General features: G+C 48.4%; 11 protein-coding genes across 11 annotated transcripts; 5 read left to right on the forward strand and 6 right to left on the reverse strand.

The window, feature by feature from the left end:
• Positions 1-123: 123 nt before the first annotated feature.
• On the reverse strand, positions 124-1320 carry BU24DRAFT_428205 (uncharacterized protein). Its single transcript, XM_033529413.1, has one exon. It carries the CDS (start codon positions 1230-1232, stop codon positions 216-218), a length of 1017 nt encoding a protein of 338 aa, XP_033378522.1. The 5' UTR covers positions 1233-1320; the 3' UTR covers positions 124-215.
• Positions 1321-1457: 137 nt separating this feature from the next.
• Positions 1458-3130, reverse strand: BU24DRAFT_496952 (uncharacterized protein; the record flags this gene model as incomplete). Its single annotated transcript, XM_033534224.1, has 1 exon — positions 1458-3130. One exon carries the CDS (start codon positions 3128-3130, stop codon positions 1898-1900), a length of 1233 nt encoding a protein of 410 aa, XP_033378523.1. The 3' UTR covers positions 1458-1897.
• Positions 3131-5345: 2215 nt separating this feature from the next.
• BU24DRAFT_467660 (uncharacterized protein) lies at positions 5346-6151 on the forward strand (the record flags this gene model as incomplete). Its single annotated transcript, XM_033532458.1, has 4 exons — positions 5346-5387; positions 5455-5685; positions 5765-5932; positions 5993-6151. 4 exons carry the CDS (start codon positions 5346-5348, stop codon positions 6149-6151), a joined length of 600 nt encoding a protein of 199 aa, XP_033378524.1.
• A 265-nt stretch (positions 6152-6416) lies between these two features.
• On the reverse strand, positions 6417-7647 carry BU24DRAFT_473364 (glycoside hydrolase family 43 protein; the record flags this gene model as incomplete). Its single annotated transcript, XM_033532780.1, has 4 exons — positions 7362-7647; positions 7200-7293; positions 6699-7128; positions 6417-6603 (listed from the first exon to the last, which is right to left on the reverse strand). The coding sequence occupies exons 1-4, from the start codon at positions 7620-7622 to the stop codon at positions 6417-6419; spliced, it is 972 nt and encodes a 323-aa protein (XP_033378525.1). The 5' UTR covers positions 7623-7647.
• Positions 7648-8237: 590 nt separating this feature from the next.
• On the reverse strand, positions 8238-9380 carry BU24DRAFT_428206 (uncharacterized protein). The gene is made up of 3 exons (XM_033529414.1): positions 9189-9380; positions 8832-9123; positions 8238-8776 (listed from the first exon to the last, which is right to left on the reverse strand). The coding sequence occupies exons 1-3, from the start codon at positions 9265-9267 to the stop codon at positions 8674-8676; spliced, it is 474 nt and encodes a 157-aa protein (XP_033378526.1). The 5' UTR covers positions 9268-9380; the 3' UTR covers positions 8238-8673.
• A 2331-nt stretch (positions 9381-11711) lies between these two features.
• Positions 11712-12704, forward strand: BU24DRAFT_428207 (iron reductase domain protein). The gene is made up of 3 exons (XM_033529415.1): positions 11712-11806; positions 11876-12146; positions 12210-12704. The coding sequence occupies exons 1-3, from the start codon at positions 11758-11760 to the stop codon at positions 12508-12510; spliced, it is 621 nt and encodes a 206-aa protein (XP_033378527.1). The 5' UTR covers positions 11712-11757; the 3' UTR covers positions 12511-12704.
• A 267-nt stretch (positions 12705-12971) lies between these two features.
• On the forward strand, positions 12972-15661 carry BU24DRAFT_428209 (uncharacterized protein). The gene has a single exon (XM_033529416.1). It carries the CDS (start codon positions 13053-13055, stop codon positions 15345-15347), a length of 2295 nt encoding a protein of 764 aa, XP_033378528.1. The 5' UTR covers positions 12972-13052; the 3' UTR covers positions 15348-15661.
• Positions 15662-15787: 126 nt separating this feature from the next.
• BU24DRAFT_473366 (uncharacterized protein) lies at positions 15788-17099 on the reverse strand (the record flags this gene model as incomplete). The annotated part of the gene is made up of 3 exons (XM_033532781.1): positions 15788-16441; positions 16573-16859; positions 16982-17099. The coding sequence occupies 3 exons, from the start codon at positions 17097-17099 to the stop codon at positions 15788-15790; spliced, it is 1059 nt and encodes a 352-aa protein (XP_033378529.1).
• Positions 17100-17936: 837 nt separating this feature from the next.
• Positions 17937-19643, reverse strand: BU24DRAFT_496956 (uncharacterized protein; the record flags this gene model as incomplete). Its single annotated transcript, XM_033534225.1, has 3 exons — positions 19420-19643; positions 18717-19364; positions 17937-18662 (listed from the first exon to the last, which is right to left on the reverse strand). The coding sequence occupies exons 1-3, from the start codon at positions 19474-19476 to the stop codon at positions 17937-17939; spliced, it is 1431 nt and encodes a 476-aa protein (XP_033378530.1). The 5' UTR covers positions 19477-19643.
• Positions 19644-20607: 964 nt separating this feature from the next.
• Positions 20608-21064, forward strand: BU24DRAFT_72989 (uncharacterized protein). Its single transcript, XM_033534574.1, has one exon. The coding sequence runs from the start codon at positions 20703-20705 to the stop codon at positions 20943-20945; it is 243 nt and encodes an 80-aa protein (XP_033378531.1). The 5' UTR covers positions 20608-20702; the 3' UTR covers positions 20946-21064.
• On the forward strand, positions 21065-23002 carry BU24DRAFT_72990 (glycosyltransferase family 31 protein). Its single transcript, XM_033534575.1, has one exon. It carries the CDS (start codon positions 21184-21186, stop codon positions 22663-22665), a length of 1482 nt encoding a protein of 493 aa, XP_033378532.1. The 5' UTR covers positions 21065-21183; the 3' UTR covers positions 22666-23002.
• The last annotated feature ends 103 nt before the right edge of the window (positions 23003-23105 follow it).

Consider the following 23105-nt stretch of genomic DNA (forward strand, 5'->3'; position numbering starts at 1 on the left):
GAAAGCTAATTAAATATAGCAAGAGGCAAGAATATTTGTTCCTTGTCAATTAAAATAAGTATTAGAGTAATTCAGTGAACATTAGTTGGTACAAAAGGGTCAACTTGGATGATGGTAGAAAGTCTCAACCATTCCTCTTTTATTTGTAACTCAATACTTATGAAATAAAAATATCTTGTAAAACACGCTGTCATAATTATGAGCATCATAAATAGTCAGAAAAAATTCGCTCTAGAATCAACCACTCCCTCCCTCTCCAACATCTCCACAAACTTCGCCGCCATCTTTCTCCCACCCTCTGAACTCGGCTCAACTCTCGCTGTATAATCCGCCGGATCCTGCCCATCCAAGACTTCGTACAAAGGACACGGCACAACCTTCACGCCCGGTACGCGGATCGTCTGAGTCCCAATCTCATAAATCTTTTGAATCGCCGTCTGCAACTGCGAGGGATACCTATTATATCCCAGCGCCTTCAGATTCACATCCGCCCACCCCTGCTGCCCCTTACCCGCTTCGAGTGGGAAGTAAATCATACACACAATGACAACCCGAGGTTTCGTCTTCGACGTAATCCGCGAGATGTACTCTTGAATTCTAGCGCCGAACAGCTCCGCGAAATACGCAAGCGGTGACGCACTCCCGGTCTCGATGGCCGTGCGGCGAGTCAACCAGGCTAGATTGAGCATGTTGATGATGGTAGAGAAGGTTGGCCGGAGCGCGATGTCGTTGGCTCCAATACTGACGACTAGGGCATCGTTTGAGGATATGTTGTTCTGGATGAAGGTGTCGTGTTTGTTGAGATGATCATCGCGCTCGCGGAGCATGGTCGCTTCTACGGAGGTGTTGATGCAGGTCGCTCGGGAAGAGAGATGGTGGTTCATCCAGAAGGCAACGTCGGGATTTATTCGTGGGTGCTCGAGGACCGAGTTATAGATTTCTGGGACTGGGACTGTGAGAGGCTCGCCTCCTGGTCCGGATGAGGGAACCCAGTATTTGTTGTCGAGGGAGGAGTCGCCGGCGAGCCATATTATGGGTTGAGTTGGACGGAGGGTTTGAACTGTGTTGTGGAACTTGCGGAGGCTAGATATTGGGTGGCCGTGCCATTCCATGTAAAATCTATACGGATTTATTTTTTTGGAGGTTATAGTAGACGTTGTATCATCGTCCGAGTCTTGCGCCGGGCTGGTGCTCGACGTCGAGGTCGCGCTGCGCAGCAGGTATCTCCCCATGGCGACTTCGAATGAAGACAATATCAATGTTGATTCATTTTCAATGGAAAATGGCTCATGAGCTCTTTAATGAAGTACCTAAGTCAGTAGGTAATGGTAGCGTGTCAGCCGTACAATCTATTTACAGCAACCTAGGCAGCAGCCTAATTTAGGATTGAAATATGAGAAGTTTATATTTTTATGTATAATATCAAGATATCAAGATTCTCCAACTGTATACTTTAAGAAAACTTCGTAAGAAGTGTGTGTCTATGTTTTTAGAGCTTTGGATTGACTCCTAGGGAGCACTCTCCCAAGTATGACATCATGTCATGTGACCTGATCTTACAATAGATCTTTGGTGTGATAGCCTTTTTTATTTCCTTGAGTTGTGAAATTCTATGCTCCTGACAGAATTTAACTTTAGGGATTTCTAAATGCGTTGCGTAGCTTGAATTAGATGTTTGTTTCCGACCGGGGTCAATTTTGTACCAGTTTCGCAGCTAAACTCCATCAAATAGAGGAGTATAATATCCTTCTGTCTTCTCCCTTTTATGCTGCTTGGATCAACTTCTTTGTATATGAAGATATGGCCATCTTGTCAATCGGAAAAGCTGAACCGTACTAGACATTGCTATTTGACATTGTACATGAGGGATGTTCTTTACGAGTTATCCCTAATTTTGTTAATATGTCGACAGGTTTACCTCAGGGTCTAAAGGCGACATGCCTCTCTTCGCTTCATGCTGCCTGATCAAAGCTTTACACATCGTCAACTGAGTTTTAAAAGCCGTAATTGTGTCTTTTATGCTTACATGCGAGGGATCCTCACATAGAGGACGACTATTAGACTCCCTAAGCGCATCTTCCAGTCTCCTGGCCTCTTTGACCAAGTCACCGACCTCGGATCGCTTCTTCTCCAGATTCTCCCGAATTGCCGCGACGAGGTCGACGGGCCCGCGGATGTCGATACTAGAAGTGGAGTCTATTGAGTCCAAGAGGCGGTTCAATAATTTCGGATTTTTTTCTTTTACGTGTTCGGGGGATATGGTGATGATAACAGTTGGGGGATCGCAAGATTCGACGTCAGGCATGGGGACATCTATAGTTGCGTCGGAATCGTAAGACACGTCGTCGTCGAAAGCGGACGAAACAATTGTACTACCGCTGTCTGAACGGTTATCCTTCAAAGCGTCCCCTGGTAGTTCTATAGGCTCGTCCGTAAACGCCTTCAACTCCTCCCGAAGAGCTTCCCTGTCGCAAGTGAGGTTGATGATCTGGATGTCCTTAAACGTGCATTCTCTTACAGCATCGCACAGTTGGCTGTCAAGCGCATTGTTCTGTACAAGGAGCTGATGTACGTATTGTTCTTCTGCCTTTTGTAAGAGGCGATTGGTTTCATGGACAGGATGCTTCGCTTTGAATTGTTCCAGCTCCTTCTTCAGGTCCTCGTGCTCCTTCCTCAGGTCCTCGTACATATCTTCTCCATCGAATACCATGTCCCTGAGCTCCGCGTTCTCGTTTTCTAAGTCGCGGAGCTGCAATGTTTGTTGCTCAGTTTTTATCTCAAGGTGTGGAATCGTGGTTTTGACTATTTCTGTCAGTTCTTTGTTTTCCTTTTTCAGCCGTACGACTTCGGCCTTAAGATCTGCATTTTCAGCACTCTTCGCCCTGATGGACGCCCTGCTGGACCTTTCCGTAGAATTATCTTTCGTAGCTTTCACTTCGGTCTCCAACCGTTTTATTTGCTCGACTTGTTTCTTGTCCTTAATTTGCATATTCTTCAATCGTGTCTGTAAATCAGTGATCTGGGCTTTACGACGTAGTAGCTCTTTGTTGGGACTAACATTCCGCGATGGTCGCGGTATAGTGCCGGCCTGTCGCGTGCCATTTGGAGGGTCGATGGTTGGTTTGGCCATTTTTCTTGCTGGAGATCTGGTAGCTGACTTGAACTCAAACATCGCTAGTGCAGATGACAATAATTCTGGCAGCAGTATGCACTGGTAATGTTACCAGGTGATTAGGACATTTAATAGGGACCATGTAGCGAAGCATTGTACACAAGAACTAAACACTGCTGGAGGAAGACAACCTTGCTGTGTACTATGGCTCTTTTTCTATGACTCCTTTTAGTCAGATTCCCGTGATACCTAGCATTGTGAACGGAATGTGCATAGAACGTGAATAATCTCTTTGTTGTTGAAGTATTTTGCTTTCATTATGTAGAGGTAGAATAGAGTCAGCCACAATAAATTGTGGCAATTGTCCCCTTCTACTAGACAGATGAAGAGACAGCTTATGTTTAATTAGATTCAGCAGTGTCTCAATCTGGAGGCCTTCAATTGGTTGTACCTCAACTGCAGTGTACTCCCAGATCGTCCGGTCTGTACCCAAGTACATCTATATCAAACATTAGTTTCTGATTATCACCAGACCCAATGTCTCTGGTGCCCAAGAACATCAGGCGCCCATTGTCTCTGCACTTTCCCTGCACAAAGTAAATTGGTCGTGATGTTGTAAGTGGTACAATGATGCGCCCAAAGGCCAATGAGTGTAATACCTCGTCATGTACAATGCGAGACTACCCCAAACGGTGTAAATCTACACCTTCCAAAGCCTCCAAGAGGTCTCGATCGGCATCAGCATAGAACTAGCATGCCATAAGATTGAATTAAGTGTCTGACACAGTTACGTATTGGAAATCCACCAGCCCATTCACTTAGTATGGATAGAATGCATGAGTACCCCAAGGCTGCTGCGACGTCGGCCGTAAGGCGGCCAGAGTAATTATATCGACGTATGAATAGCGCCGCCAGAAACGATATTAGCCATGCGATTCTGCAAGAGCGAAGCCTCTCTGTATACACTAGTCGGGTAATGTGTTGGTCGCCAAGTTAAGAAGCGCGTCGCTACGATGGTGGTAATACTTGAAGTTTTAGTTCAAGCTGTTTGAGTGCATTTCCCCCGAAATGGGATAGAGGGAGAAGGAGCATTGGGTTTAGCCAATGATATTACTCTTGCCTATTGGGCGTTTTTCGGTGGAGAGTTGGCGCTGTGTAAGAATAGGTCTTGAAGGATTATCGTGAGGTTGCTCACCTGTATCTTTATTGGGCCGGCCGTTCCGGCGGATCAATTGTAACTCGATCAGATTTATCATGCCAATAGTTTCAACAGTCATTGTGTAATGTGTTTGGGAATCTGTGCAAAACACTCAGTGTGTTTGTTTTGCAGATACAATGCAAGAACCAGTCTGAATTCTTTAGTTCTATGAATTGCAAGATATCTCTCTACCACGCCAGTCCCATAGTAATCAAATGGTCGTAGCTATTGTCTGGTCATTGTTGCTGTAAGTTTTCCGCGTTGTGCGCAGGTACTGTATGATGAGCCGAGACAAATCTTGGCTACGATCCGATCTCTCCGGCTTGTCTTATGATCTTACGATCCTCTTACCTCTGCATGGAGAAGGTATCTCAGATTCTAGAATCACTGACAATACATACCACGCAGCATGGTACCGGATTAAGGTACAAATCGAGCAATGCGCATGGCCAAGAAAGAGCCGCTTACGGCTGAGGCTGGCAACTTTCAGGGGCGGGGATTCCTTACCCCAATGTACGAGCTATGTACCTTGCGCCTCCACGGCCCGGCCAATCACCCCCTTGCTTGCGGACCCTGACAGCATCGTTTGGTCTTCGCGCGGAAATTTTATATTAACGACGAGGCGGAACGTCAGATACCCAGAGATTTAGTGGTACCCAAATCGGAAATGCTAGATCCATACTTCGCAGTTCGTGTTCCTGTTCGTTCGTACATGATGACGGGTAACGCCCAGATGGGCGGTGGGGTCATTGTCAGCCACGATTAGAGCTTAGGGTCTTACAGCTTGGGTTCTTGGAGTCTTTCCATTTTGGGATTGTGGTATACACCTCTATGGGCTTCACATGATGGTCGACGATGTCTCAAGGCATCGTGAGATGTTAGAATAGAGAAGGGAAAATGTATAAATATGGGGGAATGCAGCTCCGTTAAGAGACCATCATCAATCGATCAAGCTCGTCCATCTCCACACCGTAACTACTTCTACTACAAAACGAACAACTAGTTCTTTAATCGTAACTTCAAATCACCTTCAAAATGAGAATCGCAGCTGCCGCCTTCGCCCTCTGGGTTTCCTCCGTATGCTCCTCTCTTCAATTATAATCGCATCTCCAAACTCGAACACACACTGATGAATGAGTTATAGGTCATCGCCACTCCCCTCGCAGAGAATCTCTACACCCGCGAGGAGGCCCAATCCCTCGGACTCCCCATTGTCGACCTCGAATGGACCGGCCAGGTCGTCGAGGGCGGACCCACCGTCACCCTCACCGGAACGGCTCAGTCCATCTACGAGGAGATCCTGAAGATCAACCCTGACTTCAAGTCCGACGAAGTCGAGGAGCGTGGACTCGAGGCTCGCCAGTCTGATGGTACTGTAAGTAGTCGATACCGCTTACTTTCTCTACCATCCACTGTAGGGCTATGAATAGAAACTAACCATCACCGGCCAACAGATTCAATGCGGCAACGCACCCTACGTGACGAACTACAACAGGCAGTGCGGTGAGGGCATCAGCTACCTCCGCCGTCTGGGCGGCGGCAACGGAATGTGCGGTACACCTGCTGGTGTCTGCACCCGTGTGAGCTGCTCCAACAACTGCGGCATGTATCTCTGCAGCAACGTAAGTCGAACACTGCCCGACAACATACCCTCAGGCAACGATTAACATTTTCTACCATAGTCCGCAAAGAGCGTCAGGTGCAACTCCATCGCCAACGATATCGAGTGGATCTCCAGCAGGTGCGGTCGAACCGTCAACGGCGTCTGGCAGTCTCGCGGCCGCCTTGTCTTCCGCGATGGCCATGCTACTGAGCTTAGGAGGCCTGACAACCTCTGCTGATCGCGTTTCGCTGGACAGCTTAACAGCACAGTGAGATTGAATGATCGATCATATCGAACGTCTCAATGGTGGCTACTTACCAAAGGGATCGTTGTCCAGTCATTACCTACCAATGTACTTAAGTCATGATATATATATAAAACCGTGGAGGACAACAACATCGACAGTCAAAGAGCATAATCAAAATTGTTTAATCCCATCACTGACTATACACAACCACCATGTTCCTCTCGCCCACCCCATAACTACCCACCTAATGAGATACCTACTCCCCCGAAGGTCCCGTAAGCGTCGTCCCAAGCTTCCCAGGCGTTCCAAAGTCAGGGCTGCCATCCGACTTCCAATTGACAATCTGCGCCATCGTGTACCTGTTCCCATCGCAAGCACCGTTGCTGTTGCTAGTTGCGTGGTACACGTTCCAAGTCTGCGAGCCGTCTGGGCTTTGGAAGAATCTATTTGCACCTCGTTAGTCAACCTTACTTTCCTTTCCTTCCCCTCAACCAAAAACACGCTTGATAGTAAACCCAACAAGAAAGGTATAACTTACCCATTGTGTCCCGGCCCATAGTTCCCATTCGCGCTCGTCAACAGCGGCCCCGACTTCTTCCAACTAGCACTCAACGTCGGATCGCCGCTACCATTCCACGTCAACAGCCCCAAACTATACGACGTCGTCCAGCAGAAGCTCGCCGAGTACGCAAGGAACGTCTTCCCGCCATGATACAACGCCGCGGGGCCCTCCATGACGGGATTTCCGACGGTCTCCCATGACGCAGTGGGTGTGGAGAGCACCTTGGTGGCGCCGATTTTGCCGGGCGAGGTCAAAGGCGCGATGCACAGGGATTGCAGGGAGCCGGAGAAGCAGGACCAGACGAAGTAGTTGCCCCAGGAGGAGAAGCGGAGGATCGTGCCGTCGATGCCCCAGGTCGTGGTTAGGGTCGAGAGGTAGCTGAAGGAGTCCCAGGGGGTGGCACCGCCTGTGGGGGGGTGGGTTAGTCGGTGGGTGCGTTTTATGGGAGGGATATGGGGGGTGGACGGGGAGATGTACCCTTCAAGACGTGAGGTCTTTGGCCGTCGAGGTTCGCGCTCGTGCCGGCGGTGTAGTAGATGTACCATGATCCGTCGAGGTAGTGCAGTTCGGGCTATGGATATGTTACTCCAGACTTCCTTTTTACTTCCATTCAATGGCTAAGGAAATTGGGGAGCGTACGGCCCACACGTTACAACACCTCGCCGCGTTGGTATCCGTCCAAACCGTCTTCTTCTCCCCCGTCTTCAGGCCCTCCAATGTCTTCGCACGGGTGATCTGGAGGTTCGACCACGTCGTTGTCATGAGGTAGTAGTATCCGCCCGACCATGCGATGTGCGGGTCAGAGCCATCTTTCTGCTTCAAAGGGTTGGAGAAGCTGGCGGCGGATGCGAAGGAGCTTAGAGCCAGGAGGGAGGTTGCTAGGGTTTTGAGGAACAGCATTGTAGTAGATGTCGCGAAGGGCGACTCGACACGGTGAATGCAGTCGTGAATTGTATCCTTTTGATTGCGGTATGAATGCTCTATTTATGCTACTTATAATTTCCTTGCCCTCACGAATTTAGAAAACAACAGCGAACGACCATTCCGTTCAAGAATTCCAATCCACGAATCAAGGCCATTCAATCCCGAAATGTAGTCACTGTCGGTGCCGAAGAATATATTAAAAGCTCCGGGCCACGATCTACGAATGAAGGTATGTTTCATCTGGATTGAGATGGCGTGGTCGTGTGATTGGTGGAACGCATTGTCGGTGCAAGGGTTGTAATGCGCGAGAGAGAATTATCCGCCCCGGATTTTCCTGGTGCGATTTTAGGAGGACTTTTAATGCGGGGAGGTGGCTCAATATGTTTAGGGCTCCGACTTGAAATAGTTTTAAGCATGCTGTGTTGTAGCATGGCGTTTGGCATCACGAGGACAAATCTGCAGATGTGAAGACAATGTTTCGTTTAACACGGTATTGTGGTGTAGCAGGATAGACGAGGCTATTCGGGGATCACGTGTATGGGGATGGGCACTAAGCAGGACATAGATAGATCGATCAGGGCTGCCGAGAGAGATTGAGGCATCATCCACCTACCTCCCGAGGCCTATCGACAGAAATATCTACTTATTCTACCTATCCACCGATTGCGGGTCGTGCCTGTGATGAGCCCTACTTGTACTACAGAGGCGTCTATACGCGACAGTATGAACAAAGAATATCAGTCGCGGCGATGTAATTCAAAATACGTATCGTCATCACAAACTGTAGAGTGTAACATACGGAATGGCGATATTATTATTGGTACTTGGATATCTGAGAGAGAAGTCGATAGACACGACGTGGGTATTCCAATGAAAAGAAACAAACAGACAACAGACCGGAACACCTCGCTCACTCGAAATACAATCTGGTTTCCTAACCCAAAACGACGCACGACGAGGTAGGAAATTGTCCAATCATAGCATGAGGCTCAAGTTGGTGTTCGGTAAGTTTTCAGACAAAGAAAATTTAGACACCCTGCATGCGCATCTCTGGGTCGGCAGATGTATCTCCACGGGGCGTGCGTCGGATGTGGAGAACGGCGAAAACAGTGGTAGCGACGAAGGTGAGCCTGAAATTGATGTTAGCTTTCTTATTCTATTCGACGGATGGGGGTTGAAACATACCAGATGAAGGCACCGAAAACGATAGCGGCGGTTCCGGCACCGCAAGGGCCGCCGTTGCTTCCGCAGTGGATATCACCCCACAAAGCAGCGACAGCCACCCAAGCAGCGAACCAGAAGATCATGGTCAGGGCTTCGAGGCCGGCAATGACATACTTATGGGCGAACTGCGGGAAGCGAGATGGTGTGATGACTAGGAAGGCCACAGCGAGGAGCGTCCAAACAGCAGTGAAGAGCATGAAGTTCACGCTGTGAGGAGACCAGGAGCCCCAGGGGCTGGTATAAGCGTCCACAACTAGCGCAGAGTAAGTATGTTTATATTTACTATTTCGTGTTTTCTACAGATGAGGTGCAACTTACCATAGGCGGCGAGACCGAGGACGATGATGGAGAAGACAGCCTGCACGGCACGGAGGGGAAGAATGTAGGCGAAAGTCATTTTTGTTTCGTAAATACAATTATTCCTAAAGTGTAGGGAAATATAAGGAAGGCCGTTGATGCAGGGTCTTTTGTATAGAGGAGAAGGGAAAAAACTTCTTAGGCGTAGTCGAGGATGAGGAGATGACTGCGAGACCCCGCCCGGACAGATGCAGGAGTTATATACTGAAGGGCTTTCGTCATACGCTGTAAGGCTGAAGGCAGGTCACGACACGACAAACGAATAATGGATGATGAAAGAAGGACACAAAAGGTGGGTTGTTGTCATGGGTTGTCATGATGGCTTGGACGGACTGGGCGATGATGATGATCGTGAAATGCTACGTCATCCGACAAGGGTTAGGACGTGGTAAGCGGCTTGTCTCAGCCAATCAGAATCCTTTCACTTCCACCCTTTGTTAACTTTAATCCAGTCACTCACCACTTGATCTCTTCTTGTCCTTGTCATAATTCTTCACTGCATTAACATATGCACCCCTCTTCATTACCATCTTTTCAAAGCTTCCAGACATTAGTGCTCTGTATTATCGATCTCCATGTACTATGTATTCTCTCGAGTTCAAAGTTTGACATGGGCGGTGATATCATACTAGTAACACCTTTTTCCATGCTGCGCCCTACGCTGACGCACACGGCCAAGTTCAAGGAAAAGACGGCAAGCCACCACAGAGCCGCACGGAACCTGCTTCCGTAGACGCTCAGAAATCAGAACATACTCGTGTACATGAAAGACAGACTTGTGCCGACAATGCGACGAGCCGCCAACTCTTGCGCACTGTGCACTTGTTCTGCTCCTGATGGGTCTGCTTCCCGTGGCCGTCATCTGTGCATCCCGATCGTTCATCTTTACGAGATCATCTAGGGACCCAAAGGTTCTCTAATACCTGGTATACAGTCCAGTACAGGCTTGCATTATTTCGTGAAGGTCTTTTTGTTTTCAAATCGACCCCTGCGACAATCATCTCGTTGTCGTAATATGCATGCGCGGTCTTCGTATGCGGAAACATTACTGTGCAAACCTGCGCTTAATCAAACGAACCTTCTGTGGCGCAGACGGGAACTAGTACCATCCTGCTGCGGTGCATGCGAAGTTTAAATCCTACCATTTGCCAAGGTATCCAACTGACATCGAACGTTTCTAATCTTTGCAGCGTTGAACCGTACAGCGATGAAATGAGCTCGTTTGTCTATCTTGCCTTCTCTTATGCGGCCGTAGAGTAATCATTCCGTACGATATATTGTGTCGATGAAACAAACAGAACATCGCTTTCTCCGCCTGTTGGCGCGAACGTTGCTCACTGTTCGACTAAGCCAATATTGCTAATTCATGAGATACAATGGCTGAGTTGAAAATCAACTCTTGACATGCCAAATTGATTGCGATGTACTAGTACTCGTAAAACGGTAAATCACAGATTGTATTCCCGGATGGCCTAATTGTTTAGTAAGCATTCTCTCACCTGCTTCGCCCATAACCCACCCTGCACCATTCCAGTGAAGACAATGTACACATTGCTCGAGATGACCACGTGCTGCCTTCCTTTACTTCAATTCTCAAGGCGCCTAAGGTGAAGTCACTTTAAGAATCATAAGCATTGACATCTGCTGACTTAGAGCCTTAGTAGTGTTGAGGGTTCTAGACTTCAGCATCTTTGTCTTCAATTCGTACAGCTGCATCTAATTTACCTGCATTGTTAAGTGTCAATTGTGTAGGCCGGTGGGAACCTCTACCCACGAGCTGGCCCCACAACCTGTTACTATGTCTCGTACTTCCATGCAGCTTTCTTAAATAGGTAGCTATTCACAAATTGCTTCTCGCCAGGGGTATGTAAGCTATCTCTGGTTTTGATCTTACAGCAGATGCTTTTGGATGTAGCGAGTAGCAAGACGACATTTCAGTAACTTCGCGGGCGGGAGACCCGATCTGGTAATCTACCATTTATCATGCATCAATCTGCCATCATCACTTGCACCGAGGTCTAGCAAATCTATACTACATGTATCAGTCTCCTGCACCAACATTGCAGGGCGTAGGCCCTTTAACTTGATCTCGTACTCTACCAAAGAATTCAAATCGTTCATGCTTAAGCGGCTTCATATAATAAATAGAAAGATAAGTCTACAAACTTAACCTTCGTGGTAGGCAAATCACACGGGGTCGAATATCATCAAAGTTCATCTACTCATGTCTCAAGGCTGACCAATGACAATTTAGCCACCCGTAACCACCCGTTGCAACTGCATGCGAAATCATTTGACATAGAGATATCCAGCCAGTCCAGCAATAAGGTTATAATGATCATGGGCATCATGCCGTGTTCTATTTTGGACCTACCATGTTCCCGGACGCCCTCGATTCGTCACGTCACCGCGAGAAAACTTCATTCGGAGATACATTATAAGGTACTCACAGCGCACAGAAACTTGAGAGACATTGCAAGTCAACTTCGTCTTTGTTGGATGTTTCCACCACGACACTGTCGCGGTCACAATGCAGTTCACTCAATTCCTTTTAGTCGCATTCTGCTTGTATGGTCAAGGTACGCTTTATTGAGGACAATAAGACCATACCGTATAGTACTGTACCTTCACCGCTGACTTGTATCAAGTTTTCTCTCAATTCGTAGCAAGCAAGTTCTACGACACATCCAGCGGAATAACCTATGCCTCCATCACCATCACCGGCGTCGCATACCGTGTTGCCCTTCCACCGCTCAATTCACCAAATCCCGATGCGATCATACAGATTGTCTCACCGACCAAGAATGGCTGGTGTGGATTTTCCTGGGGCGGTCGGATGCTGAGATCCCCATTATCAATCGCATGGGCTACCAAACAGACATCTGGTCAGCAAGCCATTATCGGCAATTGGATGGCAACGTAATGCGCCCCATTCTATTTCTAAGCTACGGAGAATTGTATTGTCTGTTAACATAATCCCAGAGCATATGCTCGGCCGTCGCCATACTCCGGCGCTTCACACACCCCCATAGCGATTTCGCCGTCTAAGACAAATGGTACGCATTGGACGGCAACAGCGCGATGCATAGGCTGCACGAAGTGGGATACCACCGATCTTACTACAAAGAGTGGCGAGACGCGGTTTGCATATGCGTGCTCGACTACGGCTCCAACTAATCCATCGAGCAATACATCAAGCTTCAGCGTTCATGATTCTCCCGGGTCATGGTTGCACGATTTGAATATTGCGCGCAACTCGAGCTTCTCGAATTGGATTGCTTAGGTCCTAGAGGTGGAGAATTGTGGTGGGAAGTGCGCATCGCAACGGGCCCCTGAGATTTGGTCGTGCGTGCCCGAAGATGACAAGCTCGGCCGGAAGACACGACGATCATTGTAGAGCCTGCGGAGAACTTTTATATACCATAAAATGCATGCTTGCTGTATTGTCGGGTCTCTAGGAATTATTATCGGTTATCGTGCAAGTCTTAATAATGCTATCAGGCCCTTGTCTCTGTGGGTATGAACGGTCTAGAATCCTTGAAATTTGCCCATGGTTTGGGGGCCGAAAACGAAATCGTACTGATGCGATGCTTCCATTCGCCATCCTCACCATTCAGCCTCGCCAAGTAATGCATGGGTCGAAGGAACTTACTTCAATGCGGCAAGACTGATACAGTAGTTAGTATTGCTTGTAGGGCCTAAATATGCATTACAAAACCAGCGGTTGCCTACTACAACGCCTCCCGCCTCCCGTCAAAACGTCAAAACGTCTCCGCATTGCACTCATGACAGCCTTATCGTCCTGTCTCCTCTCGTTCGTTCGAGATGTTTTCGCATTTTCTCTTGTCCATATTGATATTTTCCGTCTCCGTCGTTTCAGGACCTTTATTATATGAGAACGATAATATTCTTGGTGCAAACTGGACCAACGGAAGCTTAGATCAGGAGGAAGGCTACGGTGTCCATCCATGGAAAGAATGGAGTCCAGCGGGGAACGCATCGCAGCCCGTGAATCTAACGATACTACCGGACAATATAGCAGCGCTGATTTTTCCTGTACCGTTGAACGACACTGGACCTCAGAATATTGCTGCAAGATTCGCGCTAGCAAGAACGATTTTATCAAACGAGTACAATAGCGGAGGAATAGGATGCATGTACCCATTGAGCGGATCTTACGATTTCTTGACCAGAGTACTCTTCTATCTGTTAATGTTCTTTGCACTGCTATATCGTCGTCATTCGTGGGTTGCCGTGGCTGCCCTCGGCACGGCAATGACCTATTCTGCGACAACAGCGGTGCATGCTTTGGCGCTCCTCACCCAGTTCGGGTGGCACAATGGGCGCCCCAATCCAGAATCATCGAAGGACTATGGAGATACAGATATTTTGGGCACATATCCGATTTTGCTCACGGCGCTGGTCATGGTCACGCCGATTCTTAACTGGTCCGCTAACGTCCGTCGTGACAAGGCGCAAATCATATTGATACTATGGGGCATGCTTTCATTTGCAGCACTGGTTCCCGTCATGGTATACATCTCTCAGACCGCGGGAGGGACTGACTTTCGTTCATGGAGTCTGAATGGCATGGGAGCACTCATGCTTTGTCCTCGATCAGTAGCAGAAGATAATCTCGACTGCGCGCTTACTTCGTACCCTACGCGCAAGCAGTACGAACAGTGCGAATGCATTGATTTCTGTGCGCTCTTGGGACCTACCGCACCCATGAGACACGGTGCCTCCATGGTTCCTATGTTCACGCATCCGTTCATCATCGACTTGTCCAACAACACCGTCTTCATGTTCGTCAATTACTGGAGCCAAGCCCTCGCTGCCATGATTGTTTGCTTTGGAGGTATCCAACTGATCCTTAACTTCTTCAACCTCCGAGAGATGCGCGATCTATTCCTCCGCATGTTCTACAAGCCGGGACTCACGACTCTTATGCGAATAGGTCGGGCGAAAAGCACAAGTGCGATTCTTGTCAACCACGACGTTGATAGCTTTCGCTCGGCTCGAGCAAGTCCTTGGTTCATGGTTGTCAAGACCATTGCGGCACTCTATTATCTGCTCGGAGTTTTCATCGGCTTCATTTCCCCCCTAATCCTTCTGGTGATCATAGGAGTCGTTGAGACTGGCATATTCCTAGCCCCCGAAAGCGAGGAGAATGACGCCGTAGGGGCATGGAGTCCCTGGGTCGGAGCCGCAATCATAATCCTAGTAGCCATCGTCCTACATTTCCAAGATCACTGGCAGCATCTACTACGTGTCTTTGGCTACTGGTTCCTACGAATAGCCGGATTTGGCGGACTCGTCGAGAAACTGGAGGAACAACGACCCGAGCCTCCCAGCAAGAATGTGGGCGTCCTCACTCGGATCCGCAATTTCTTCACGCATTTATTCAAATGCAGCGTGTACGGAGCATTCTGCACCGTCCGGTCGACCCTCAAGGAATACAACTCCTGGCTTCGTGCACCTCCACCACATCCGCAGCTGTGCGGCTGCGACAGATGCATCGAGTACAGGAACCTCATCCGCAAGACTCGAGAGCTAGATGACCACGCGAACACATGCCCATGCGACAAGTGCTACGCATTCCGGGACCAAGTCGACAACCTCACCAAAGACCACGATTCCATAGACGGGGGGAATATAAGAAAAGTGAAGAAATGCGGCTGTGAAATGTGTTCATTGCAGCGAGAGCAGGCACACTGGAAGCGGCGTATTGTCGATCAGCGCCCGTGCGAGCACTGCGAGCCGGAATACGAAGCCATCTCCAATCCTGCGGGAAAGCCTGCAGATGATGTGAAGTACGAGAGTAGGGGGTATCAGACTTTGGGTATCCGCCTTTGGCGGCGGTTCGATAGGGTTATGATTAATCTGCTTGAGGAAGCGGATAACCAGCGCCGACAACGTCCTAGCCAGACGTCTATTAAGCCGTCGCCAACGGTTGGAACTGAAATGATAACGATGCCAGCGAGTCCGAAGTCTGCGGCATCTGTCAGTCCACCCGTGTCTCCTAGGAGCTCTATTGCGTCTGTTCGTAGCCAGCCAAGTAACCCACCCGCCCCTGCTGCAAGTAGTAGCACAAGTCGGATTAATCAGACGACACCCTGAACAGCGATAAGCAATTCCTTTTTTTTCTTAGTTGGCTTCGGGGTTAAGGGGTGGCAGGGCAATTCCTTTTCAGGCACAGCATTTCTTAATACCCCAAAGATTAGCATTTTCCCGATCAAAATGCAACATATTCTCGCATATAGATACACGATCAACAAGTAGATGCAAATACAAACTAGCATGCAAAGTCTGAAAAATGTACAAACCTCGATTTTCTTCAAGTCTATCTTCTGAAGATGACCATTCTTTTCATTAGTAATACTCTCCTCAAACATTTGTTTCTAAAATAAGATGAACTGGATTGGTCAGTCTAGATATGTCTTGAACATAAGAAATGCCGATGGATTCATATTCCCTCTTCCTAAAGTGCCACCAGTAGTATGCTAAAATTCCCATGATTGTTAGTTTCATCCATTTGTCCAGGGAATTTAGAACTTCTTCTAAGTACCCTCATTCTCAACAACGTCTCCCTCGAATTTAGTAAAACCCACCTCCTTACCATCAATAACCAAAGGCCGTCTGAAACAGCAACCCTCCGCCCACCGACTCCACTCCGCTTCCGTCATGTTCTCCGGCGAAGCACGATTATCTGCTTCGCCCCAGCCAGTCAGTACATCGCCTTTGTAAACAAACAGAGGTGGAAAAGCGATTCCGAATCCAGGGAGTACAGATCTGAAGGAGAGGGCGTGGATGCGTGCGATAGATAATTCGGACATCTCTCCGACGTTGCTGGAACGACATAGGTTGAGGACAACGGCGATGCGTCCATTTGCGGCTTTGGCGGGTATTGTGATTTTTGGAGGTGGTGGGGAGTCTCTGGATGTTGTGGATTCTGTAGATGATGTGGGTTCCTCGGATAGAGATGAAGAAGATTCTCTACCTTGTGTGGATTCGCCAGACTGTGTGGATTCATCAGATGGTTGTTTCGGCGCCATCAAATGAATCGCATAGCTCTCCACTTTCCTCAAGAAACCGTTGACACCACGATCAGAGAAGGCGATGGCATGGGCAGCGTCGCTGTCAAGCGTTGCGGTCGTCGATGGCGCGGTAGTGGTGCAACCCGCGTCTTGCAACGCCGCTGCCAAATGATCTACCTCATGTGCATGTTGTCAGTTTCAAGGTACCAAGACGGATGAATCGGTCACTTATCTAGTTCATATTCCAGCTCTATGCTTTGTTTTGGGTTTTGTTCTAGGGTTTCTTCTAGATCCTTAGTGATTCGAACCCACATGTCGTAGATCTCGCACAGCATGTTTCGGGTGATTATGAATATTTCATTTTCGTTGACATTTCCCATATTTGGTATGTCTCCTGGCGTCAAAATGAGCTTTGGTACCGATTCCTTCATCTTGTAATCCTGGACCACGTCTTGAAAGATGGGCTCGATGTCGTTATAGAATGCCTTCGATGTTCGCATGATTGCGAGCGGGAGACACTCGCGGACCATGGTGATGATGGGGGCTTTGCGTTGTGTCTTGGAGCGATTGTCCCCATTAGATGCGTGAGATAGTTCTAGATAGTAGATATTGCCATGTTAGACTTGTAGACGGAGAAGTTCTTTATAGATCGTATCTTTGTTTTCATGTCAGTACATTGGGACTCTACGTGGCTGAAACTTGAGGCCAGGAACTTACTCCTCAATTCTGCGGGTAATTGATTAAATCTGCAGCCAGTCTGAGGATTTACGTTCACCCTGAGGGCTGCCCTTGCTGGGGTCTCCGCTGGGGTTGAGGCTGCTTGAGGTGTTGCCATTGACGTTGAATTATACAATCTTTGAAACAAATAATTTTGATTAGGATGAATTTATGAATAGAAGAATTGTCACGAGAAGGATGTTAGTTTATTCTAGACAGAATGATTCTCAGCAACATACAGGAGTGATTATGGTAGAGTTGACATCGATGACTGTAGCGTTCGTGAATGTCAACGTACACTCCAATCAATTCTCTGTAACACAAAATGTCATGAACATGTAGACTCATAGAAAAACGTTAATACAGAGGATCACGATATTGCATCATCATAGCAAGCCAGAGCAGGAATATATGCAGAGATGCAAAGCCTCGCATCGATACTTCGAGGGCTGGTCGAGACATCGCACATGTTTAAATGTGTAGTAATTGTTTCGTGACTAGTATTGCGAGTTCTTGAGGGATGATTTATCTATAGGGAATTGAGTTTTGGGGAAAATGGTACTTCAATCTTCCTTCAGACGTTGGTGAAGTTATCTCACATAGTGCATAACGCGACGGAAAAAGGGCATTGGAGCGAATATGACACTACAAACATCTGACTCGCAACATTTCGAAATGACTGTTGAGGCCAATCCAAGGACATATTATACTCCTGTAACGTAGCACAAGAGTAGGTGTCAGAGCACAATGACACATTCGAACGACTCGTGCAAATCTCGACTTCCTTATCGGGGTGGTCTGGGCGCTGGTAGTCCCAGTCTTGTTTGGATGAGGAAAAAAATAGGAATCAATGGTAGGGTGGGTCATTGCTTCTACACCATTGATGATATTAGTTCGTACATTATTCGCTTTATGTAGCGAAGAGGAAGTACTGATCAACACCAATAATCATAGTCTATTTGCTTGACATCACATCAGACCACTCACCCACATACAGTCTTGACAGCACCTCCAGGGCTTGACGACTCCAAAACACCTCGCTTCCAGGAATGTGACTACTGAGTTTCCCTAAAGCGGTCGTGATCCACTCCTTCTGCTCGTCCGTCGCCCCGTAGAAAGACATGATGAGCGGACCTGCCATGTACATCGACCCCAGAGGCCAGAATCTCAATGAGTACTCGAAAGACATACATATCTGCTGGCGAGCGCGGTCGCAGCGATGAACGATGGCTTCTCCCACGGCCTGTGGGTAATTAGTAGGGAGGAGGCGATTAATGATTGTCTCGAGGACGATGGAGAGGCCCCAGTAGAGAGCGCAGGCGTAAGCGAGGGACTTCTCTTTGTATTCGTACACGACTGGGACTTGCGTGTCTCCGAGGGTGCCAGAAACTTCGAAGATATCTTTGGCAGTGTTGACGGCTTCGTCGATTAGACTGCCAATCTGCTGAAGGGTTCTTCGTAGCGTTTGTGCGCGACTGAGGACGGTCTGGCAGTCGATGGCGGCCTCGAGGGTTCGGAATTGTCGCAGTTCTTTAAGCAGCGTCGGTAGCGCAAGAAGAACGGCTACCATGTCTTCGGATACATGTCCGAAGGTAGTGGAGGGGAGATCGTCGAATGAAAGGTCGGTCCAAGGTTGGTGCTGCAGGAAGCAGTCGTCGCCTCGCACAATAGCATCTGCAACCTACAGATATCAGCGAAAGGGTCTTCGGATCTTACATGACTGGTAGGATCTTACTATGGCGCCTCTCCGATACGCGAGCAAAAGCTTGCCAAATCCTTCCCGGTGACGATCCGCTCCGCGGTATTGGATCAAGCGTGCAGCTCCCCCGGCGTGCATGATGTACCCTGAACCACCCTGGAGATGTGTCAAGCCACCTCCAAGCAATTCGATCTCACCAAGCAATGCCACGGCACAGAGGGTGTTGTCGGAGTAACCTTCCATTGGGTCGTTTATCACTAGGCTTAAACTGTTCACTGCTTTCAGATAGAGCTGCTGCTGCTTGTTTATCGCATCGTAGCCATCGTTGAGGAGAAATAATCGACGATGCACTAGACAGGCTATAGTAGCATCTAAAACAGCGGAATGGCCTAAACGCCGGGGAATTTCTTGAATGAAATTGGCCATGGTTGAAAGCCGCAGTCCAATGCTTGAACCATTGAATGTTTCCACCAGGACAGCTGTTAAGCCTTCGGCGGGTGTTTGCATCGGTTGTGGAGACAGGACAGGGCTAATTTCCCTTGTCGTACTCTCCCGCGGCATGCATTGGGTTACGGTGCGAGGGGAGAGCCCCTTGGGCTTTACAAACTTGACCTTCGATATAGGAGCCTCGCAACATCGCTGCCCCTTTTGGCATGGTCCACAGACCGGTTTGACTTCATCGCACTACCGCCAAGTAAGTTATACAGTAGATAGAATGGAAGAGTGCATTGTGGCTTACTTTGACTTTACGCTTCCTGCAAGTACCGCATCTGTTGCTTTTGATTACTCCCGTCATCGTCTTTCATCGCAGTCCTTGAGCTCGCCGAATTTCTTTTTGATTTTACACATTGAAGTTAACAAGCCACCGACACCATAGAAATCGACCACATAGCTGGAATATAAGGAAACGGTGATGGAAGCCATATCGGTGCTGCCGAGAGAATCTTGTTGATTGTCCAGCTTCTCACACTGTGCTGCGGTGAGTTTCTTACCAGGGTCTGCATTCAGCTCTGCAGATCGGCCGACCATACTCGCAACATTCGCAACGAATCGGGAAACTCTTGGCAACTGGCATCCTTGCACACCTGTTGAGTTCTCCTGCAATGAGGCTGAAAGCGATAGCTACACAAATGATTGTGCAGAGGGTCGGTGTGGCTTGTTCATAGATATAATATGGAATCACCAGAGCGATGCTCTATGGATGTCTGAGGCAAGCGGTCTATCAACTTCGCACGTAGGAAACATAAAGCAACTTCGAATTAGACGCCTCTTCGTAAACCTATTGCCAAGAACAAAAATGTTATCCGGTTTCTATCTAATGCGCTCCCAAAGATTGGGACGGTGTAATTTGTAATAAGAGACTAGACGAATAGCATGATCAGAATGCACCCGTTCGATCCCGTAGCATACCTAAATAACAAATTACTTGACATTCACAACGAGCCAGAACGCGAGAAATGTTAGGTGGCAGAGCTGTGCATGGCTGACTGTGGCAATCAATGAGTGAATGATCTGGACAGGTCTCATTCGATTTGCGATTCATGACCATCCGAGCTTACAACTTATCTCCATTGATTCTCATTCCTCGGCCGAGAAGTCAGTCATTGCCTGAATAGCTGTGATAGCCATTCTTGTGTATGGAACCCGAGCTGAACGGCGATGAACATACATACAGCCCAATCATACAGCGGAATGATAAATGGGAAACTAACCCCTTTTGTGTTAGTCAGGAACCCGGCATCGGGGGTCCAGAGAACATGTTACAAGATGCATGGGCAAATGATGGAAATTATACATGATTTGAAAGGACCTATCTGGTGATCTAAATAATCAAATACATTGAAAATGCCACGTAGAGATCATGATACTGAAGAGAAAAACAATCAATTGTTCATGTTGCCTACAGATAAAACCGTCAGAAAGAAAGGCAAGTCATCAATCGACCTACCAATAAGGTTTCCCGAAAATAACTGCCAAGCTTTAGATGCCAAGATTGTGACCCGGTCCAATGGGAGAAGGGAAATGAAAGGGACGGGTTTCCTTCCTTTGTTGTTAATTTTACCATCTTCATCAATTCTTCTGGAAGAAACAAACTCCCATACATCTACCTTTGGGCCTGCCGACACCCGCAAACACCTGTTACGGACTCTCGTCTCGTATTGTGTGCGAAACCGCCGCGTGTCCCTTGCCGCTGCAATGGTGTCCCTTTCCCGTAGCGGGCCTTGTCCACGCAAGGGCCCGCTGGGCTTAGCTCGCTCGTTCTAGGTCTCTCGTTTCCTGGCCCAGGTATCACTTAGTACACAGTCTGAGGAGATGATAACACACATCATCAGCATCATTCGACACCACCGCACTATTACTACCGCTCCTACCCCACCAGTCTCTGCGCATCCTCTCCACAGGCACCGCTAGACCGACTGACCTAACGATACCCTCCTCCGCTAGTCCATCGAGGACATTCACACCACAAAGCCCACATGTCCCGACCCTCTCGCTAAGGACGATGCATTCCGCACGATCGGGTCGTCTCCGCCTGGCTACCAAGCTTGCCGCTCTCGCTGCCGCTATATATGGTTTTATATGGGTCAGCGGGTTTCCGCGATACTACGATGAAGACGAATTGCCTCCCACCCAGCAGCGAGGCGACGACCCTGTCCAGACGACCCCATTCCCCGTCGAGTTCGATCATGTCGTCGTGTCTCTGAAGACGAGCGCTACCAATGCCTACAAGGAGGTTCCGCCGCTGCTCGTACTTACCAAGCAGATGTACTACGACTCCCTGCTGCTGATGAGCGACCTGCGCATGGACATTGGTGCCTTCCACATCGAGGATGTGCTGGATAGATACAAGAAGGATTTCGTAGATAATACACCGGAGCTGGAGAGATACAAACACCTGGACTACTGCAACCGCGCAAAGATTCCGTTCGACACTATCAAAGATGGAGACCCTCAGAAGGAGAAGGAGATACAAGAAGGCATGGATAGATACATGATTTTGCGAATTGTACAGCGAGCCTGGGAGCTCCGTCCCGAGCGGTTGTGGTATGTGTTTGGCGATGCGCAGACCTATATTGCACGCGCAAACCTGCAGACATGGTTGGGCCAGTTCGATCACTCCAAACCCTATTTTTTTGCCAATCCGCCGATTGCTGGTTTGCCCGACCCTTTCGCTGTGGGAGGCCATACCTTCATACTTTCCGCCACCGCCATGAGGGCACTTTTCGTGGAGCAGGAAAAGGTTCTTGACCACTGGAACGACCGGATCTCCAAATCCAGTACAGCATACGATGTTCTCACAGACTTCCTTTCCACCGAGATCAGTTTGGAAGTAAATCAGACATGGCCGGCGATATCTGGTTTCAATCCCTTGACAGCGCCTTATGGAAATGGATTCTGGTGTGAGGTCATTGTCGCCATGGATAACGTTCCACCAGAATCACTGAGCGAGCTGTGGCGCCTGGACACTGACCATTTCGAGGGTCGACTGGGGAGTGTTCAGGATCCTGTGACATTCGCAGATCTCTGGAGGCGCTTCATGCAAGGAGAGGATTTGGATACCCCTAGGCCGAACTGGGACAATCTCTCCTCTGACCCAGACAATGCACAATTCAATATTCTCAGCGAGACAGTAAATACCCGCTCTCACGCAAAGGAACATATGCTCAATAACCATCATCACCACACACGAGACGAGGAAGATCAATCGGTAGACACCTGGGAGGCATGCCAGGAAGCCTGCAACGCAAACGACCTCTGCGTGCAATGGTCCTATTCCACCGTTCCCACGTCGAACTACAACTCCAATGGCGATACTAGATGTCATCTCAGTCGAAACATGCGTATGGGACGTCACACGCCACCATCGAATACAGTCATCGAGGGCCAGCCCTATGAGACGAGGTGGAAGAGTGGATGGAGGAAGGAGAAATTCGAACAGTTTGCCCAGCATCACCGATGTAAAGGTCAGCAGGACAAGATGTGAAAGCATATAAAAAGAGCGATTGAAAGCATAGTTGTATTATCTAGCCAGAAGTAGTAGTTTAGCATCGTCACGCAGGCCTTGAAATGCCAATTTATTTTCAGTTCTAGACGCACATCTCTACGGTTGTCACTACTCGTACGTTCTCCAGACCAGATAGACCAGGCAGAGCAAGTAAATTAACGCTAGGCTGCGTTTCAGTGACCCTGCACGCTTTGGTGGTATTAGAAGCATTCTGGAAATCCAATTTGGTAGTACGCAGATACTTTAAGCAATCAATGTTTCAGGTTTCATTTTATATGCCTATTGTATGCCGGGTGGCTGGTTGATTGAACAATGGGAAAGTGATTGTTATTCTGAAATGAGGTTAGCGTCTAAGGGCGCTTGGCATCTCCGACTACTGCTGTTATTGTTTGAATAACCAGCCTAATTTTCTATTCCAC

The sequence above is a fragment of the Aaosphaeria arxii genome (assembly GCF_010015735.1).
Source record: "Aaosphaeria arxii CBS 175.79 unplaced genomic scaffold BU24scaffold_12, whole genome shotgun sequence".
NCBI classification, from domain to species: domain Eukaryota; kingdom Fungi; phylum Ascomycota; class Dothideomycetes; order Pleosporales; genus Aaosphaeria; species Aaosphaeria arxii.

Excerpts from the sequence above, each read along its gene's own strand:
- BU24DRAFT_428205 (XM_033529413.1), bottom strand. The coding sequence starts at position 1,232 with ATGGGGAGATACCTGCTGCGCAGCGCGACCTCGACGTCGAGCACCAGC.
- BU24DRAFT_428206 (XM_033529414.1), bottom strand. The coding sequence starts at position 9,267 with ATGACTTTCGCCTACATTCTTCCCCTCCGTGCCGTGCAGGCTGTCTTC. Across the intron at positions 9,124-9,188 it reads CCTCGGTCTCGCCGCCTATG|TTGTGGACGCTTATACCAGC; the intron begins GTAAGTTGCACC and ends ACTCTGCGCTAG. Across the intron at positions 8,777-8,831 it reads GTTTTCGGTGCCTTCATCTG|GCTCACCTTCGTCGCTACCA; the intron begins GTATGTTTCAAC and ends CATCAATTTCAG.
- BU24DRAFT_428209 (XM_033529416.1), top strand. The coding sequence starts at position 13,053 with ATGTTTTCGCATTTTCTCTTGTCCATATTGATATTTTCCGTCTCCGTC.
- BU24DRAFT_72990 (XM_033534575.1), top strand. The coding sequence starts at position 21,184 with ATGCATTCCGCACGATCGGGTCGTCTCCGCCTGGCTACCAAGCTTGCC.
- BU24DRAFT_72989 (XM_033534574.1), top strand. The coding sequence starts at position 20,703 with ATGAAAGGGACGGGTTTCCTTCCTTTGTTGTTAATTTTACCATCTTCA.
- BU24DRAFT_428207 (XM_033529415.1), top strand. The coding sequence starts at position 11,758 with ATGCAGTTCACTCAATTCCTTTTAGTCGCATTCTGCTTGTATGGTCAA. Across the intron at positions 11,807-11,875 it reads ATTCTGCTTGTATGGTCAAG|TTTTCTCTCAATTCGTAGCA; the intron begins GTACGCTTTATT and ends ACTTGTATCAAG. Across the intron at positions 12,147-12,209 it reads ATCGGCAATTGGATGGCAAC|AGCATATGCTCGGCCGTCGC; the intron begins GTAATGCGCCCC and ends ACATAATCCCAG.